Raw genomic sequence first — 17,627 nt, 5'->3', positions numbered from 1 at the left:
ACATACACTGTAGCTAAAGATACAGAACCAAATGTACCCGTTTATATTTGTTTTTATCATTGGATCAAAATATTGTTGAACCCACAAGGCTGAGTATAATTTTTATTAATGTTTGAAGTCATTTTAAAAGCGTTCAATTTTGTACGTGGTAAAATGCATCAATTTTTTGTTAGGAAGTATACTGCAAATATAACCAGGCTCCTGCTGTTTACGAAGGCTTTATTAATAAAAATTAAACAAAATGAACACTTAGTTATTTACCGAAATGAAGTGTCTTTTAGCTGCCAGCATTCATGTGCGCTTTTTCAATACGTAGTTTCAATGCATTAGATGGAATGCAGTTTCTAGAGAGTGTGCTCGACATGCAGGTTAAGGCAAGGATCATAAATATATTGACAGTAGCTGTAGTTATGTTATGTTATGTTATCCGGATTTGTAGAGCGCACAGCTGCTCCAGCAAAGGGGCGTCCCGGCGCTATAGAGAACAGAAAGCCGGACACAAGTAATACCACAAACAAGAACACAACAGTACTAAGATTCCAGAGGAAAGAGGAAGGTTTTAACAGCCTTCCTAAAGGCAAAAAGTTCGTTGATTGCACGGATATGAACAGGGAGAGAATTCCAGAGCCTGGCAGCAAGAACTCTGAAAGAGCGACCTCCGGCCCTAGCTCTCTTAAAGCGCGGAACTGTGACCAAATAGTCACCTGAGGATCTAAGAAGGGGCGAAGGAACATAAGGCAGGATGAGATGCTCCAAAATCTGAGGAGAAGAGTGCTTCAGAATTTTAAACACAAGGCACAAAGATTTAAACTTAATCCTCTGAACAACAGGGAGCCAATGCAGTTTAACAATGGTATTTTTGGCCGAGCAAAATCTCGGTAAGCCAACCAGAGCCCTGGCGGCAGCATTTTGAACGCATTGAAGTCTGGAGAGTTCAGCCAGATTAGCTCCCAACAAGAGAGAGCTCGCATAGTCCAACCTAGACAAAATCGTAGCTTGAACAATAAGCTGTCTCGTTGGAGAATTTAAAAATAGGTCTAAGCCCCCGTAAGATCCCAAAACACGTAGCAGCAGTTTTCTTGGTGTGACAGGCAAAGCTACGTTTGGAATCCAGCCAAGTCCCAAGGTTCTTAACCTCAGTAACAGGAAGGGGAGTTGAACCAAGCTCAGATGGCCACCAATGATCACCCCGTAGATGACTCTGCTTGCCTACAATGAGCACTTCGTTTTTTTTTAGCGTTCAGTTGCAGGCAGTTATCTGTCATCCAGCGGGCCACTGAGCTCAGTCCTTCGCGGAACTTGGCAGCCTCAAGGTCGGAGGCCCCACTTAATGCAACTGCCAGCTGCGTGTCGTCAGCATAGGATACCATAGTCAGGTTCCAACGCTTGGCGACAGCAGCCAGCGGCTGCACATAAAGGTTGAAAAGTGTGGGGCTCAATGCCGACCCGTGCGGCACACCCTGAGAGATAGGATAGGGTTTGGATTGAAAAGGAGGAGTAACAACCCTAAACGTACGACCGGATAAAAACGATCGAAACCACTCAAGTGCCACGTTAGCGACACCAGCCTCACCCAAACGCTGTAATAAAATAGCGTGGGAGACGGTGTCAAACGCGGCACTGAGATCGAGAAGCACCAGTGCCGCCGTTTGACCCGAGTCACCCACAGTAAGCAGGTGCTCAACCATGAATAACAACGCAGTCTCAGTGCTATGGCCGGGTCGAAAGCAATTCTGCGAGGGATCCAGAATGTTAGCACGATGAAGATGGTTAGATAAGATGGCGTTAACATGAACCTCAGTAAGTTTTGCAGCCCACGGAAGAAGAGATATAGGGCGATAGTTCTCCAGCTTTAGTGGATCCAAGGCAGGTTTTTTTAAGATCTGCATCACCTGAGCTTGTTTCCAGCTAGCAGGGACACAACCAGACGTCAGCGATAGATTGACAAGATCACGCAGGGGAGGGGAAACAAAGTGACGCTGATTCTCTAGATTGTGCAGGTCGTAGAGGATCACTGGGGGAGCCAGATTTAACTTTCGCCACAATTTTATTAAACTCTTCCATCGAAAGCTCTGGAAGAGAGGACAAAGACAAAATAGTCATAGAGCAGGGTTCCGGCTTCTCCACAGGAACAGATGGAACAGAGAAGGAGCGATAGATGACCTCCACCTTTTCCACAAAAAAGGCGGCCATTTCCTCACAGTGCGAGGCAGAGCAGATCTCAGCGACTGGGGCTCTACTGGCAGTAAGATCCTTAAGCACCTTAAATACTAGTTTAGTAGGATTGGTGCTGATGTTAAATTCACGAGAGTAATGGGCCGCTCGGGCTTTATTAACCGCTCCATGATATATCCCAGTCCTAGCACGATAGATCGCTTAACTATCTGGCGAGTAGGACTTACGTCAGGCTCTTTCAGCTTGTTTGCATGATTTCCTTAAGAGCCGGAGCGAATCATCGTACCATGGACTGGGTTCAACCCGACGGCGTTTACTCTCAGCGATAGGGATCAGACAATCCAGGGCTCCAGTCAGCCAATTACAAAAGAGATCATATCCCGACTCAACATCCAAAAAAGGCCCAGAGGATATTGATCAAGAAGCCGATGAAAATCAGCTAATTGCAGCTTTCTCCATGGACGCCTGAGAGGCACGGACGAAATTGCTTTTTGAGAAAGATCTTTAATCACAAGGTGAAGCTCTATAAGATGATGATCAGTCCAGGCCATAGGCCTGGGAGGCAGCACTTTAGCCGCAGATAAATTGGTGAAAATCGGATCCAAAATATGTCCATCAACATGAGTACAATGATTAACCAGCTGAACTAGCTGGAGAGCTTCCAAATCGGCAAGGGTACTACTAACAGCAGGAGAAAGAGGCGTATCAAAATGAAGATTTAAAATCGCCGATGATGCTAAAGTTAGCAGCCCTTAAGGCTAGTGTGCTGACAGCTTCAGGGAGAGCTAACCTAAAAGCGGCGTCCGGGCCCGGAGGCCGGTAAATAAGTAGCGCAGAGAAAGTAAAATGTGGATTGACCGAGATGCGAAAGAAAGCACTTTCCCATCCAGCTATATCCATAACTTTCCATACGCATGTATAGCAGGATTTAATAGCGGCCGCAATGCCACCTCCTCTCGAGTTGCGGTTGTGAGTAAAAATCACATACTCAGGGGGAAGAGCCAAGTTCACTGCAGCCGAAGCATCAACATGCAACCAAGTCTCTGACATAAACAGAACGTCAGGGGCTGCGTCCGTAAGTAAGCTATACACATCCTGATGATGTTTGACCAAAGACCGCACATTAAGATGACAGACCTTAAAATTATGCGAGTCCTGAGAATTTACCAGTGGAGGCGTGATAGCAGCAGGGCAGCCTAGGAGGACTTTCCCATATGCAGAGATGGGAACAGGAGATGGAAGTCTGAACACGCACTTTGGGCAAATAGTAGGGCCAGAAATAGGATGAAGCGGAATATGCGTACAAGGCAATGGGTCAGGAAGACTAAGCAGCACATCTCTGGTATACATGATACAGAAATATGCAGAGATACAACAGCCAAAAGAAAAGAACAACAGTGCCCTGCCTTAGACCTGACTCGGCGCGGACGAGCGCAGACGGGCAGGACTCTGGCACGACTCCGGCGCAGGGAAGGCGCCCCCACTGCGCGTCACCGCTGCACGCTTGAGGGACTGACTTAAGTAGGGTGTCCACGAGTGCTAAGGCACCACTGGGACACTCAAGAAGGCGCCCAAGCAGTGTCACCCAGTCCCAGTCGCAAGATGGCGACCAGAATCCCTCCCAGCTTCCTGAAACCCCGGAACCGGACCCGCTAAGCAGTGGTGTTACTACTATTACAGTGCAGGTAAGGGGGCATTCCCCAGACTAAAAACAGGGAGAAGATAAATTAAAAACAACACAGATAGAAAAACGGGAGCGTTTAAAATTTTGTAGGACAATGCACAGCGCGTCTGCCCCACTGCACTAAATACAATGGCGCCTACACTGCAGCGCGAGTCAATGGCACACAAGGAATCACAGCTACCTGTCCAGCTGACCCCCTTGATGCACCGACTTAAGTAGGGTGTCCACGAGTGCTCAGCACCACTGGGACACTCAAGATGGCGCCCAAGCAGTGTCACCCAGTCCCACTCGCAAGATGGCGACCAGAATCCCTCCCAGCTTCCTGAAACCCCGGAACCGGACCCGCTAAGCAGCGGTGTTACTACTATTACAGGCTTACCACTATTCTTTCTAAATTCTCAGTTTTAAATCTCCCTATTTTCTGGTCTGAATTTATTTGAACAGCCTTTGCATAAAACTGCTCTATTTTTGTTCCTAATTGATCCAGCACTAAAGTAAGTCAAAGTCAGACTCTAATATAATTGGAATTCATGAATAATTTTATCCTGGTTGCGTACTAACGATGCAGGTTGGATGCTTTGCGAGTCAGTGAAATCTCCTTTGTGCTGCTTATAAACAATAAGGGTCTGCAGCCCTGCCAAGTATCACGCATCAGGCGTGGTACTAACATTTCAGTGTGGTGACCACGGCACTGAAATACAAAAGTCACGCATAATAGAGACTCCTTAGCTGTAAAGCTTGAGCTCTAGTATTCATGCACCATATTAAGACTAAAACTAAGCTGGAGAGGCAGCGGGCCATGGGCGCTGATCCCGGCATGCTTGGGGGATGGCACAGAGTCCGCGGCACTAGCTGGTGGTACTGTGATACAATGTAACAATATTGACCTGACACTTCACTGTGCGTTTGTTATAAATCCGTGAGGACGTGATGACTCACACCTTTAACAAAGGCGGGACGTCCTGACGCTGCCGCCCGGCGCTGCGTGGCCGCAGTTCAACAGAATAAAGTTACTAACTGCTTGTACCGCGTGTGCCACGGACGGGAAATTATTTAAAAATGAAGATCCCGCGAGTCGACCAGGTCACCCCCCGACGACTGCCACTGGTAAACTACATGGACAGTGGAGAGTCACAGGTCTGTCCTCCTGCTCAGCTACCATCTGCGGGGCAAGTGGGCGAAATACGTTTTGGCTGTGCTTTAAATTTCTGGCCAAGAAGTCACTGAGTGCGGTGCCGATACAGTTCCTACGAACTCGTTGCAAGAACCCGCGCAGTCTAGTGCATGTGACCCGCGGTGCTGGGCGCCAGGACAAGGCACAGGCTGCCAGCAGCTGCGCACCGCCGCCTCGACCGGTAATAAATCGACGATCATGAAGAAATATGAGATCCCGCCCGCACTCAATCCCAAGCCCACCAGCGCAGGCTGAGAGTGACTCGGTATGGAGGCAGGCCATTGTTACAGTCAGTAAGTGAAGTTAGTGCAGCAAATATAGGTAGCATCAGTGTAACTGCACATTAAAGCGGGAGGAAGCCTGAATGTAACCTGACCCCAGCCCACTGGGCCGCGGCTCCGCCTCAGCAGCTGCTGTGAGACGGAGTCCGCATGACAAGTGCCTTAGAGAGTGAGCACAGGTAAAGTGTATTTATCCTAATTAAACTAATTAAACTAATAACAATATTATTTGTGCCACAAATAATGTGTTAATTGCTTACAAGACTAGTAGACTGTGCAACTTACTCTTTTATTATACAACTCAGTTACTCAGTGTGTGTCTTTTCTTTAAATAAATTACATCCTGCTGCGGCTGGGCTGTGACCCCCTAGGCTGTGAGTGTGCCTATCCTGCCCTTCGATTTCTGGTCCTTTGCTGAAGTTCTAAGATCTTCTTAGTGTTTCTTGTTGCTCAAATGGGTGTAATGTCTAATCTTTATTTGTTTCCCTGGTCTTCATTGCTTAATTTTGCTTGTGACAAAGTGTCACTCATGGTCGTTGAAATGTCACTCATAATGACAAAATTTATGAAAATGTCACTCACAGCGATTTGTAACCTTGGCAGCTATGGGGCTGGAGAGTAAACCTGCAGCTATTATAAAGCGCAAATTGGATCAGAGCTCTTTACAGGAGCACCAGTTGCATTACAGACTGACACATTCATTTTTAGGCATGGGAGATTAAGTGAATCTCTGTCAGACTTGAACCAATTTTTCCAGCTTCAAAGTCAGCCGCTCTAGCCGTTAAGCCACACCCTCTCTATTGCTAATAGTTACGTTACTTCTTTCTTTAATTTACACTATTAATCAACACAATAAGAAATGTACCATGGGCGAACATTATTCCCTACACCCTATTTTAAAAAATTATTTAACACCCCGGTGCACGTAGTAAACTGAAAGACCTTTGCACATTACATAAATATAGCAGATTCACAGAGAGGCGTTATCCATGTAGTAAATATGCAATTAGCTACTTTTGAGCACAGCGTTCTGGTTGAAAGAGGCAGCAGACGTTAATTTAAATTGTCTGCAGTGGTTAACAAGCAGGGTAAAACAATATGGCTGGCGCTGCTGGTGGGTGCAAGTGTAAGGCATGCTTTTGTTTCAAGATGCACACAATGTTTAAGGGAAAGAGCCGGCTGGTGGCTGTAAGTGTTAAACATTGCATGCATTTTCAAACAAAAGCATTCCCAACACTTTCACCCACCTGCCGGCTTGTTCCCTTAAACATCGTGTGCATTTTCAAACAAAAGCATGCCTAGGGGGACCAGGTGGCTGGTGAATGCAAGTGTTGGGCATGCTTTCGTTTAAAAATGCATGTTTATGCATTGGGCATGCTTTCGTTTAAAAATGCATGTTTATGCGCAGCGCCCATGCACTTACATAAGCATAAGGAGCTGCCACCATGCTAATATAAAAGTAACAATGAAAGCGGGCACCGTGCTAGAACATGAAGCATGGCGCCCATGCATATTAAATTTATGCACATGGCGGCCTGGGAAGCAGCTAGGGTAATACAAAACTAATTATGGAAGCGGGCACCTTGCTACAACATGAAGCGTGGTGCCCGTACATATTAAACCTATGTGCATGGTGGCCCGTAAAGCGGGCGCCATGGCGAAAAAATTAGTCCCTAAACTAAACAGAAGCAGCCCCACAATGTAACTAAACTGTAGTTGGTCGGTGCGGTTTCCCATGAAACGAAGTGATGTTTCGGGAGCGAAAGCCAATAAGAAGCCTGTAAAGCAGAGCACTGCCAGAGGGAACCAATGGCAAGCAAGAGGTGGGCTTGTACTCCGTATAGAAATTACTGCAGGTTTTGCAGACAGTGCATGCGCACTCCTAGGCTCGACCTAAAAAATTAGGACAGCAGTCCTTTTCTATCTATACACCCACGATCTGGAACAACATTCCCGAATCCATCAGGACAGCCCCAACACTGCTCCAATTTAGGAGCGATTGGAAGACTTCCCTCTTTAAAGAACACTAAGGGCCCGATTCACAGAACTAACTTAAGACAAAATCCTAAACGTACTACCATTTTGGTATTCACAGAAGGCACTTACTCATTTTGGTATTCACAGAAGGCACTTACTCATTTCGGTATTCACAGAAGTTAGGAGTCCTAACTTTAGGACTCCTAAATGCCTTCTGTGAATACCGAAAGTCTTAAAATTAGGATTTTTCTCAATTTAGTAGTCCTAAATCTAAACTTAGGACTACTAAATTGAGAAAAATCCTAATTTTAAGGCTTTCGGTATTCACAGAAGGCATTTAGGAGTCATAAAGTTAGGAGTCCTAACTATACTACTACTAAACTGAGAAAAATCCTAATTTTAAGGCTTTCGGTATTCACAGAAGGCATTTAGGAGTCCTTAAGTTAGGAGTCCTAACTATACTACTACTAAACTGAGAAAAATCCTAATTTTAAGGCTTTCGGTATTCACAGAAGGCATTTAGGAGTCCTAAAGTTAGGAGTCCTAACTATACTACTACTAAACTGAGAAAAATCCTAATTTTAAGACTTTCGGTATTCACAGAAGGCATTTAGGAGTCCTAAAGTTAGGAGTCCTAACTATACTACTACTAAACTGAGAAAAATCCTAATTTTAAGGCTTTCGGTATTCACAGAAGGCATTTAGGAGTCCTAAAGTTAGGAGTCCTAACTTCTGTGAATACCGAAATGAGTAAGTGCCTTCTGTGAATACCAAAATGAGTAAGTGCCTTCTGTGAATACCAAAATGGTAGTAAGTTTAGGATTTTGTCTTAAGTTAGTTCTGTGAATCGGGGCCTTAGTCTTCCACAAAAATGTCCATAACCCTGCTTTCTCTCCTATCACTCATAGACTTTGTTTGTCTTTGACCATGTACACTGCTCTTCTGTCTTTTGCCAAGGTTTGCGTAATAAAATACAATATACATGCATACATATATACAGAGGTGCACATAATCGTCATATAAAAAGACCAGCAATTCTCCAAACATAATTTTGGCTCAGCTTGGAAGTAAGGGAAGACTTTCAAAGACAACTACATTTATTAAAACTCGTTCTTTTATCTTTCCCTCTACAAGAAGTGCCACCTACTTACTCGTTCTCGAAGTCTCGCGTCTACGTTTATTTTGAGGTCCTTGCACATCCTGCTTTCAACTAGAATTGTAGTAGCTGTCTGCAAATGGAACACAAAAACATTTCAGGGTTATCATGCTTGCATAGTCATGTGGCCATGTATCAAGAGCGACCAGCCCCAAGAATACTCTAAAGAATAGTTGGTGCGGATGATGGAAAAAAGTAGACCAGCAGTTTTTTATAGTGCATACTAAACTGGGAATTGTCTTAGTGCTTACAATCGGTCCTAGGAATGTTACAACATTAAAGGTATAGGGGGAGTTAAGTGTAGCTGCTTATCATAAATATACTACAAATCATGGTTCAAAGTTTGCAGTCTCCTGTACTGTAAAAAACAAAAAAAAACTTAAGGGTTAGAGTTTAGAGTCGATATACAATGCGGAGAGGTATAAATGAGGTTAATTAAGTAGGTATTTCAACCAGTAAATGGTAAAAGTTCGGAGTCCATAGCCCAAGCAAAAAAAGTCCAGAGTTCACATTTTCACCTCCAGGTCCCAAAATATGTCCATCACCTCCATACAGTTCCATCATCTTCAACAAGTACATGGACATAGCTGCCGAGGTTACAAATCGCTATGTGTGACATTTTCATAATTTCAGTGTCATTATGAGTGACATTTCAACGACTAGGAGTGACACTTTGTCACAAGCAAAATTAAGCAATGAAGACCAGGGAATCAAATAAATATTAGACATTACACCCATTTGAGCAACAAGAAACACTAAGAAGATCTTAGAACTTCAGCAAAGCACCGGAAATCGAAGGGAAGGAGAGGCACACTCACAGCCTAGGGGTGATAGCCCAGCCGCAGCAGGCTGGAATTTTTTTTTTTTTTTAAAAAGACACACACTGAGTAACTGAGTTGTATAATAAAAGAGTAAGTTGCACAGTCTACTAGTCTTATAAGCAATTAACACATTATGTGTGGCACAAATAATATGTAATTAGTTTAATTAGTTTAATTAGTATAAATACACTTTACCTGTGCTCACTCTCCAAGGCACTTGTCATGCAGCCTGCGGACTCAGTCTCACAGCAGCTGCTGAGGCGGAGCCGTGGCCCAGTGGGCTGGGGTCAGGTTACATTCAGGCTTCCTCCCGCTTTAATGTGCAGTTACACTGATGCGACCTATATTTGCTGCACTAACTTCACTTACTGACTGTAACAATGGCCTGCCTCCATACCGAGTCACTCTCAGCCTGCCCTGGTGGGCTTGGGATTGAGTGCGGGCGGGATCTCATATTTCCGCATGATCGTCGATTTATTACTGGCCGAGGCGGCGGTGCACAGCTGCTGGCAGGCTGTGTCTTGTCCTGGCACTCAGCACTGCAGGTCACCTGCACTAGACTGCGCTGGTTCTTCAACGAGTTTGGAGGAACTGTATCGGCACCGCACTCAGTGACTTCTAGGGCCGAAATTTAAAGCGCAGCCGAAACTTATTTCGCCCACTTGCACCGCAGACGGTAGCTGAGCAGAAGGACAGACCTGTGACTCTCCGCTGTCCATGTAGTTTACCGGTGGCGGTCGTCGGGGGGGGGGGGGGGGGGCAAAAGGGGGAGGGGGGTGTGACCTGGTCGACTCGCGAGATCTTCATTTTTAAATAATTTCCCGTCCGTGGCACACGCGGTGTAAGCAGTCTAACTTTATTCTGTTGAACTGAGGCCGCGCAGCGCCGGGCGGCAGCATCAGGACATCCCGCTTTTGTTATAGGTGTGAGTCATCACGTCCTCACGGATTTATAACAAACAGGCACAGTGAAGTGTCAGGTCAATATTGTTACATTGTATCACAGTACCACCAGCTAGTGCCGTGGACTCTGTGCCATCTCCCAAGCATGCCGGGAGCAGCGCCCTTGGCGCGCTGCCTCTCCAGCTTAGTTTTTGTCTTAATATGGTGCATGAATACTAGAGCTCCAGCTTTACAGCCAAGGAGTCTCTATTATGCGTGACTTTTGTATTTCAGTGCGGTACTGCGGAGCACCACACTGAAATGCGTTAGTTTCACGCCTGATGTGTGATACTTGGCAGGGCTGCATGGAGCCATTTGGTGCTCTACTCAAAGATATCAGCATCAAGAGTCACCAATTTGTGGATGTTACACACCTCTACTTGAAAGTCTCCTCTGATTCAGACATCTAATGCTTTAAACACTGACTGCACATCATTTAGACTTGGATGTTGAGTGCCTAAATGAACCTCAACCCAACTAAGACATAATTTATATTTGCCAAGAACAACAAACGGTACAAAACTGGCTCAATGAAATGAATCTTGGCAGCTTCAAGCCCGGACATACACTGAATGCCACGTTACTTGGATTCACCCTGGATACCAACCTCAGCCTCTAGGAACACATTTCCAAAAACTTAAGACAGCCTTGGTCCAGCTCGCTCTTCTAAAGAAATTGATACCATTTCTTCTAGAAAGGCACTTTAGAACTGCTGTTCCATCCCTTGTACTCTTGCATCTGGATAGTTGTAATGCCCTGCTCCATGGCTTCCTAGACACCACACCGGTACCCCCTAAAGGCCATCTTACATGCTGCAGCAGGTCTCATCTAGGGCATGAAAAAATATGATTACATCACCCCCGTACTGAAAGTACTCCATTGGCTCACCATTCCAGTCTGCACCATCTTCAGAACTAGCTGCAGAGTTTACAAAGCATTCCTGCTTATCTTGCATACAAGCTCAATATTTCTGGTGGTTCTCAGCACACCTGCATCAAGGACACCATCAGTATGCAGGCTAAAAATTGTAAAAATAAATAAAGTAGCAGGCCTTTTCCATCTATGTACTTAGGATCTGTTACAACATTCCCTTATCCATCAGGACCACCCCAATGCAGCTCCAATTTAAGAAAGAGTTGAATATGCAGGTGTTTAAAGAATACTACATCACAATGCATTAACAGTCCAAAAAACAATTACCCCTACTAACAATCGTTGACTTTACGCTCTCTTTTCACTCTACAGAAAGCTCCACTGCCTGTTTGCTAGATCTGAGTTATAAAAATAGCACATACATGCATACATACATAAAATTAAGGTTGAGTGCACGGAGAGCTGCCTTCATTGGGACTAGGTGAGTATAAGGTATTCTAGTAAATAGGGCATTGAAAGTTTTATGATTTCTGAGAAGGTTTAGATTCTTGTCAAGTGGGACCACAAAGACTTTGTGCAATCAATAATTATGAGATTAAAGTTAAGTATTTTTAGCTAGTCCAACCAATCTAGGACGAAGTCGCACTCTGAGGATGGGAAATAAAGAATTCAATCTTTAGCAGGTTGAGGTTTAGATGGTTGGATGAAAGCCAGGATAATAGGTCCTTTAGGGTTTGGTCAAGGAACAAGAGTTCTTCATGAGAGAAGACGTGTAGATAAAGCTGGGTATCGTCAGCACACAGGTGGTATGAGCGGATAAAGTAATTAAGGATTGTGGAAAGAGATTCCCTGTAAAGGCTGGAAAGAGTTTGTTCTAGTATATATCCTTGAGGCCCCCCATGGATAACCAGTTTAGTTAGTTTAGAACGATTGATTACGTGAGAGGAGATCCATCTTAGGGCAGGACTATTTATACCCATTCTTTTCTTTAGAAAGTTTGGTCAGATGTTATGGTTGATGATGTGAAGCAATAAGTAGGAGTAGATAGGAACCCCATTGCCCAGGAGGCATTGATGATTATCCTGGCTGTTTTGGTGCTGTAGAGAAGCTCTGAACCTGGACTCAAACTTTTCTAGCAAGGAGTGGTCATCAGGGTATTGTTTGAGTTGTGAGGAGACAAACGTTCCAGAATTTTTGCAAGGAATGGGAGATTTGTTAATGGTCTGAGTTTGGTTAGGTATTCTGAGTTAGCGCATGATTTTTTTAAGAGCGGGACTAAACTGCCCTATTTTCAGACAGTTCAGAATATCACATTGTGGTAGCGAGGAATTGATCGATTTTGTTAGGTACGGGTAGATGAGACTGCTAAACTCTTAGATTAAGGTGGCCCGCATTGGTTCCACAAAGTGTACATTTTGTATTGTATTGGCAATTATCTTAATGGTCATGCTTTTGTTGACCTCTCTGAACTTCACGAGGCACTTGTCTTCAGAGGAGTGAGAGCTTGGCTTTCTACTAAAATGTTTGCAGTGAAAGTTCAATCTTTTTAACCTCATCGCTGCTTATGACGGAGTGGTTCCGTCATGCACGTCGGTCGCGCTGTGCGCATGACGGAACCGCTCCGTCACGGCCCCGCCCGCGCACGAACCCTTCAGCACAGCACGGTAATCCGCGCCGCGCTGAAGGGTTTAATCTACTTAGTAAATAAAACTGTATTTCATCACACTTCTCTGGTGTGGTGCTGCTGAAAGAATTGGTTGCATGACTTCTATATTGCTTGAGAATATTAAATAGTTTTCTAGGGCGGTGTCACACTTAGTTTAACCACAATCTCAACAAGCATTGGCATAGCCAATAGGTCTCGCTTTTGAGACTTTATAAGTGTTTAGCCAGAGCTATTGGCTTTGGCTATGCCTTCCCATACCGGTGCAAACACCCCGCAAGATGGGTGTTTTTAATTTTAGGTCTTCCTCTCCTGTGCTTACACTCCCTTTAGCTGCAATATCAAAAAAACTACTGGGCCACCACCTCAATAATATAGCATTCCGCAGAAAATGGGCACATACTGAACCCAAAAGTTTTGCAAATATTACAAGTGCATATTCACATAATTTAAGCAAACCATCATATTTATTGTAAAAAGCGTGGATACGTTTTAAAAATGTATTAATTGTTTTAGCACAAAAGGTGGAAGCATGCTGCATTTGCTAACAATGCATTGCTCTTCTACTTCAAAGTCAAATGAACAAACACACTTTTCAGAGCGCACACACTCTCCCATAACACTTGAAAAATCAAGGTTGTCGAAAGGTTGCAAATAAAAAGACAGAAAGAGCAACTGTATGACCACAGAGCATTCCTATTCTACCAAAGAAACCCCACAGGGCGTGTGTTTTCCATTTGAACTCTTCCTCCCCTGTACTAACCCCTTCAATCTCATGAAAGACCTTCGGCACTACATCAATAACATTGCCTCTGTCTGACAACGCGCACATGCAAATCCTAATGACTTAATAAATACAACAAAATATAACAGTGTAAAAGGCAATATATCATAAAGTGGATAGCAGTGCTGCAGCAACAGCAAAATATAAAGCAGCGCGGAGTGCTGTTTGGCTAAACAAAGTAAACAAGGAATTCAAGGAAAGCAGCATCCCGCGAGTGGTGCGTGTAAGAGCGAGCACCAGGCCATATGTTTTGAATTATCGCGCCCGTGTCTGGGCACGATAATTCAAAATATATGGCGCCGTGCGGGTAACCGTAAGCAATAGGCCACACACGCACGAGCGTGTGTGTGGTGAGCTTTTTGAAGCCCTTACAATAAGTCTCGCAGAGCAGCGCATGCGGACTGCTAGGTGAGACCTAAAAAAATGTCTTAGAGGAAGGGACCCCATCTATACTCATCACAGACAATGGTACTCAATTGGTTTCTCAGGACATGGAGTTTTTTCTTAATTCGAATTGTATTACCCATCATTACACTGCATTTTACAATCCACAAGGCAATGGCATTGTGGCAAGGGCTAACAGAATTGTGAAGGGTGTGAATCAAATGGCTGATGTGGCAGGTCAGGATGTCAAACGAGCAGTGCAAGATTTAGCTTGTGCCTACCAAACTACGGAACAAGAAGCAACATCTAAATCGCCTTTTGAGTTAATGAGAGGAAGGGTTCCAGGAACCAAAATGGAACCTTCTTGGATGAAAGAATGGGGAGCTAGAGGTGATGCGCAGGAAATTGACTTTAGGAAAGCAGATTTGGATTTCAAAGGTGCAGTAATTGGGTGAATATTCCTACTGGACGTGTGATGTCTGTTAAAATTTAAAGGACCATATAAGGTGGTGCGCGCATATACGTTTTATGGGGTCTGAGAGAATGGTGAATGGTGGGATCGCCGTAGCATTGCTTTGTATCAGAGCGATGGAGAGTATGTAGTGAAAAGAGTGAAGTGCAGTGGTTACATGTTGATAAAAGATGAGGAGTTTGAGTCTTGTTCATCAGAAGATAAGGTTAAAGAAGTTTAAACATCCTCGGTTCTCACGGAATAGACCACTGTTGGAGAGGAGTGCAGGTCGAGAGGTCCGAGGAGTGTAAGAGATTGCAGGTCGCCTATATACTTTAAAGATTTTGTAGGTTAATGATCTTTTCAGCATCTTGGTGTGAATAGAATTAATATTAAAGTTTTTGTTTAATTCTTCCAGCATTGTATATTGCTAGATATGTCTATCACCTGTTTGTTATTAGGTACCTTGTCGTATAATTATTCTTTTCTTTGCTGGTTTTATTCTTTCTTTCATTTACTTACTTTCGAGTAGTTTCCCCTTCCTTTAGAGTCATAAAGCATTTTCTAGTTTTTGTTGAAAGTTTGTGTTTTTGCAGAACAGAAGGAGGTGTGTTATGTAGAGCTTGCACTCTTTGTGCCTCGTACATAACTGGTTTATTGCCATGGTATAAGAAGCACCCTGTGACTGCGGGGTTCTAGAGTGGTTTTAACGGGGGGAACGTCAGAAGTGGGCAGTTGGTGACTGTCCGGCCTGGGGAAGTCCGCTCTTACCTGTGTCTCGGATTAAAGCCACTTCATTGTTTCATTCACTGCGTCCGTGTCATCATTTCACAAGTCTGTAAGGGGTGTAGGCTGAAGCCGCAGACCCCTTTACCCTTCCCAGACAGACATTGAAGTGGAGCTGGTGAGAGAGTCGCGAGGAGGAGATCACACAGACTCAAAAGCAGCTATAGATAAAAATAAAATAAAAAATCACAAGGAATAATCATATCAGCATTCCGATGAGGTCAAATTCTTCTCCTGGGCAAAAAAAAAAAAAATCAAAAATCAAAGGGACGATCATTGATTCACGTTTGTAGCACCATGAAGTTGCTAACATGGTTGCTGATAGAGCACGTGGACTACAGCTCTACTGTATGTGACTGATCATGAAAACAAATGATTGTTTATTTGGGGCTTGAAAAGATTGTATGACTTCTGGGTGAAGTAGTCAGTCTCCTAATACCCTGCTTTGTTAGCGTATGAAATAAAAACACATACTAAATGTATTGTAAGGGGAGAGAATAGGGTGAACAACAAAGACTACCTTAGGTGCAGGCCTGAATTAGAATCCCAAGATTGGCACCTAGAAGCGATCATTTAATTCTGAAGAAATCACTCCATCTGTTAACCATATTCTGAATATATAGAAATTGTCCCTTTAAAGAGACAGTAGAGGAAACAGGGTGCCTGACATGGTGGTATCTTGATGTAACTGATGTGTGTAATGGCCTAAAATCAGCACCTTGTCAAATCCCTCCCCAAAAGGAGCATCACCTCTGCCTGTACGTGTCAGAGTCCTAAAAAGAGAGGAAGGTCTACAATGGCAAGAAGTTTTGCATAATTCTTTTTTGCTCTACAGCCACTGAAATTCCAAGATGATAAAGCCATTTGTATAAAGCACATCAATAGCCACCTTTCAGTGTGGGTCTAAGACTGCAGCAAACAGGAGCAGGCTGCAGACCACACACACAAAGGCAGGATTCAGTAAACTGCACCAGTACAGACCAGACAAGCAGCCGTTCGGCCGCGAAAGTGAAAGTAATCGCGGTAAAGCGCGGCGCGCGCGCCTGCGAACATGCACTGTAGCTCTAGGCTGGCCTGGTAGCACTTTTTGGAGCCCTCTCAATAAGTCTTGCCAGACCAGCGCATGCGCTGGGTCAGGCGAGACCTAAAAAGGAAGCTTTAGCCTCAAAGAGGCTACTTTTGTGTCTTCTACTTTTAGTGCAAAGTTTAGTCAGGTTCAAGGTTGACAGATTTTGTATCCACTCACGTTCGACTGTTCGAAGTTGCCTTCTTCAGTCGAGCAGGTCCTTTTGGCACTGTTGGAACAAGATTTTACGCTTTTGTCTCTTACGGTTTATGACAGCTAGTTCCTCCCTTATACGGACTATAGTTTCATTGTAGTGACTGGTCAGGTTAGTGAATGCTGGGGTTAAAGTGGAGTCCTGCTTTTTGTAGAGAACTCAGTAGGGTTGATATGGCTTGTATATTTAAGTTACACTTTAGGTCTTTAAACCTGACCTTTGGTTGAAGATCTTTTGAAACTGAAGTGAAAGAGAATGAGGAGGGGGTCAAATGAGTCGAAATGATCCCCTTTTGTGCAATTAGAAGGTCAAAAGTTGATCCCTTGATGTGTGTATGAGTTGTACGTATTTGGGAAAATCATTGAACTCCTGAGGCGGAAGCCGGGAGCTACGAGCATTTTTAAAAACTGAATATTTGTGTTGTCACGCCCTACCTGGCCGCTGCACTTTGCCACCAGTCTTGCCTGTAATTTCTCCCGCGCAGCCATCCCGGGGAAGCCCTCCTGCTCAGGCCACGCCCCCTCTGCGCTAGGCCACACCCCCTTATATTATATCATGTGTCTCTCCCGGACGCGCAGCAGACGAGCGCAGCGGGCGTGCCGACAGCGCGCCGATGGCGCGCTTAAGGCAAGCCCGTCTGCGCCCGTACGCGATCGTACGCGATCCAGGGCCATACCTTTTGTCCCTGGGGAGGGACATATACGGTGGAGCAGGCAGGAACTGCTGACTTTTCGCATATCTACCACATGTCTAAATAAATTGAGAGTGGAGGATAATACAGGCTGTGAACACTGCCACTTCTCTTTTGATCCTGGCAGGGATGTGGCCCCTAGAGACTATATCCTGGACTGTGGTCTGCTAAACGTACGTTCTCTGCAGAAACACAAATTAGATCTATACGACCTACTCACTGAGAAACAGTGGGATCTTGTGTTTCTTACTGAGACATGGCTAGATGAAGGCTCTACCCCTGATGCCTTAGAGGCACTACGAGAGGGCTATACAATGCTTAGGCAAGATAGACTCACCGGTAGAGGAGGGGGCATTGCTATTATAGCACAGAAAAATCTACGTTGTCAATGAGACCACTCCTCCATCCTGGACAGTGAGGCAGGGAGCTTCACTGTCAAAGTGAATGAGAGCTGTACGTTGAAGGGCATGCCAATCTATAGACCCCCAGGCCCTATAGCCAGGTTT

At 44.6% G+C, this 17,627-nt stretch overlaps 1 protein-coding gene across 6 annotated transcripts in view; it reads right to left on the bottom strand.

The window, feature by feature from the left end:
* TIGAR (TP53 induced glycolysis regulatory phosphatase) overlaps positions 1–17,627 on the bottom strand; it is a 248,087-nt gene that overhangs the window by 117,432 nt on the left and 113,028 nt on the right. For 4 of the 6 annotated variants that reach the window (XM_085652583.1, XM_085652588.1, XM_085652586.1 and 1 more), the window contains one exon: positions 8,443–8,520. The exons of the other annotated variants lie outside the window; for them this stretch is intronic. In XM_085652583.1, coding sequence (XP_085508709.1) covers positions 8,443–8,520 — 78 coding nt within the window. The remainder of the gene's footprint in view (positions 1–8,442; positions 8,521–17,627) is intronic. 6 annotated transcript variants of the gene reach the window in all.

Source organism: Triturus cristatus, chromosome 4_1 (genome assembly GCF_964204655.1).
Source record: "Triturus cristatus chromosome 4_1, aTriCri1.1, whole genome shotgun sequence".
NCBI lineage: Eukaryota > Metazoa > Chordata > Amphibia > Caudata > Salamandridae > Triturus > Triturus cristatus.
The sequence above is the reverse complement of the archived record's forward strand: the minus strand, read 5'-3'. Positions and strand labels throughout refer to the sequence as shown.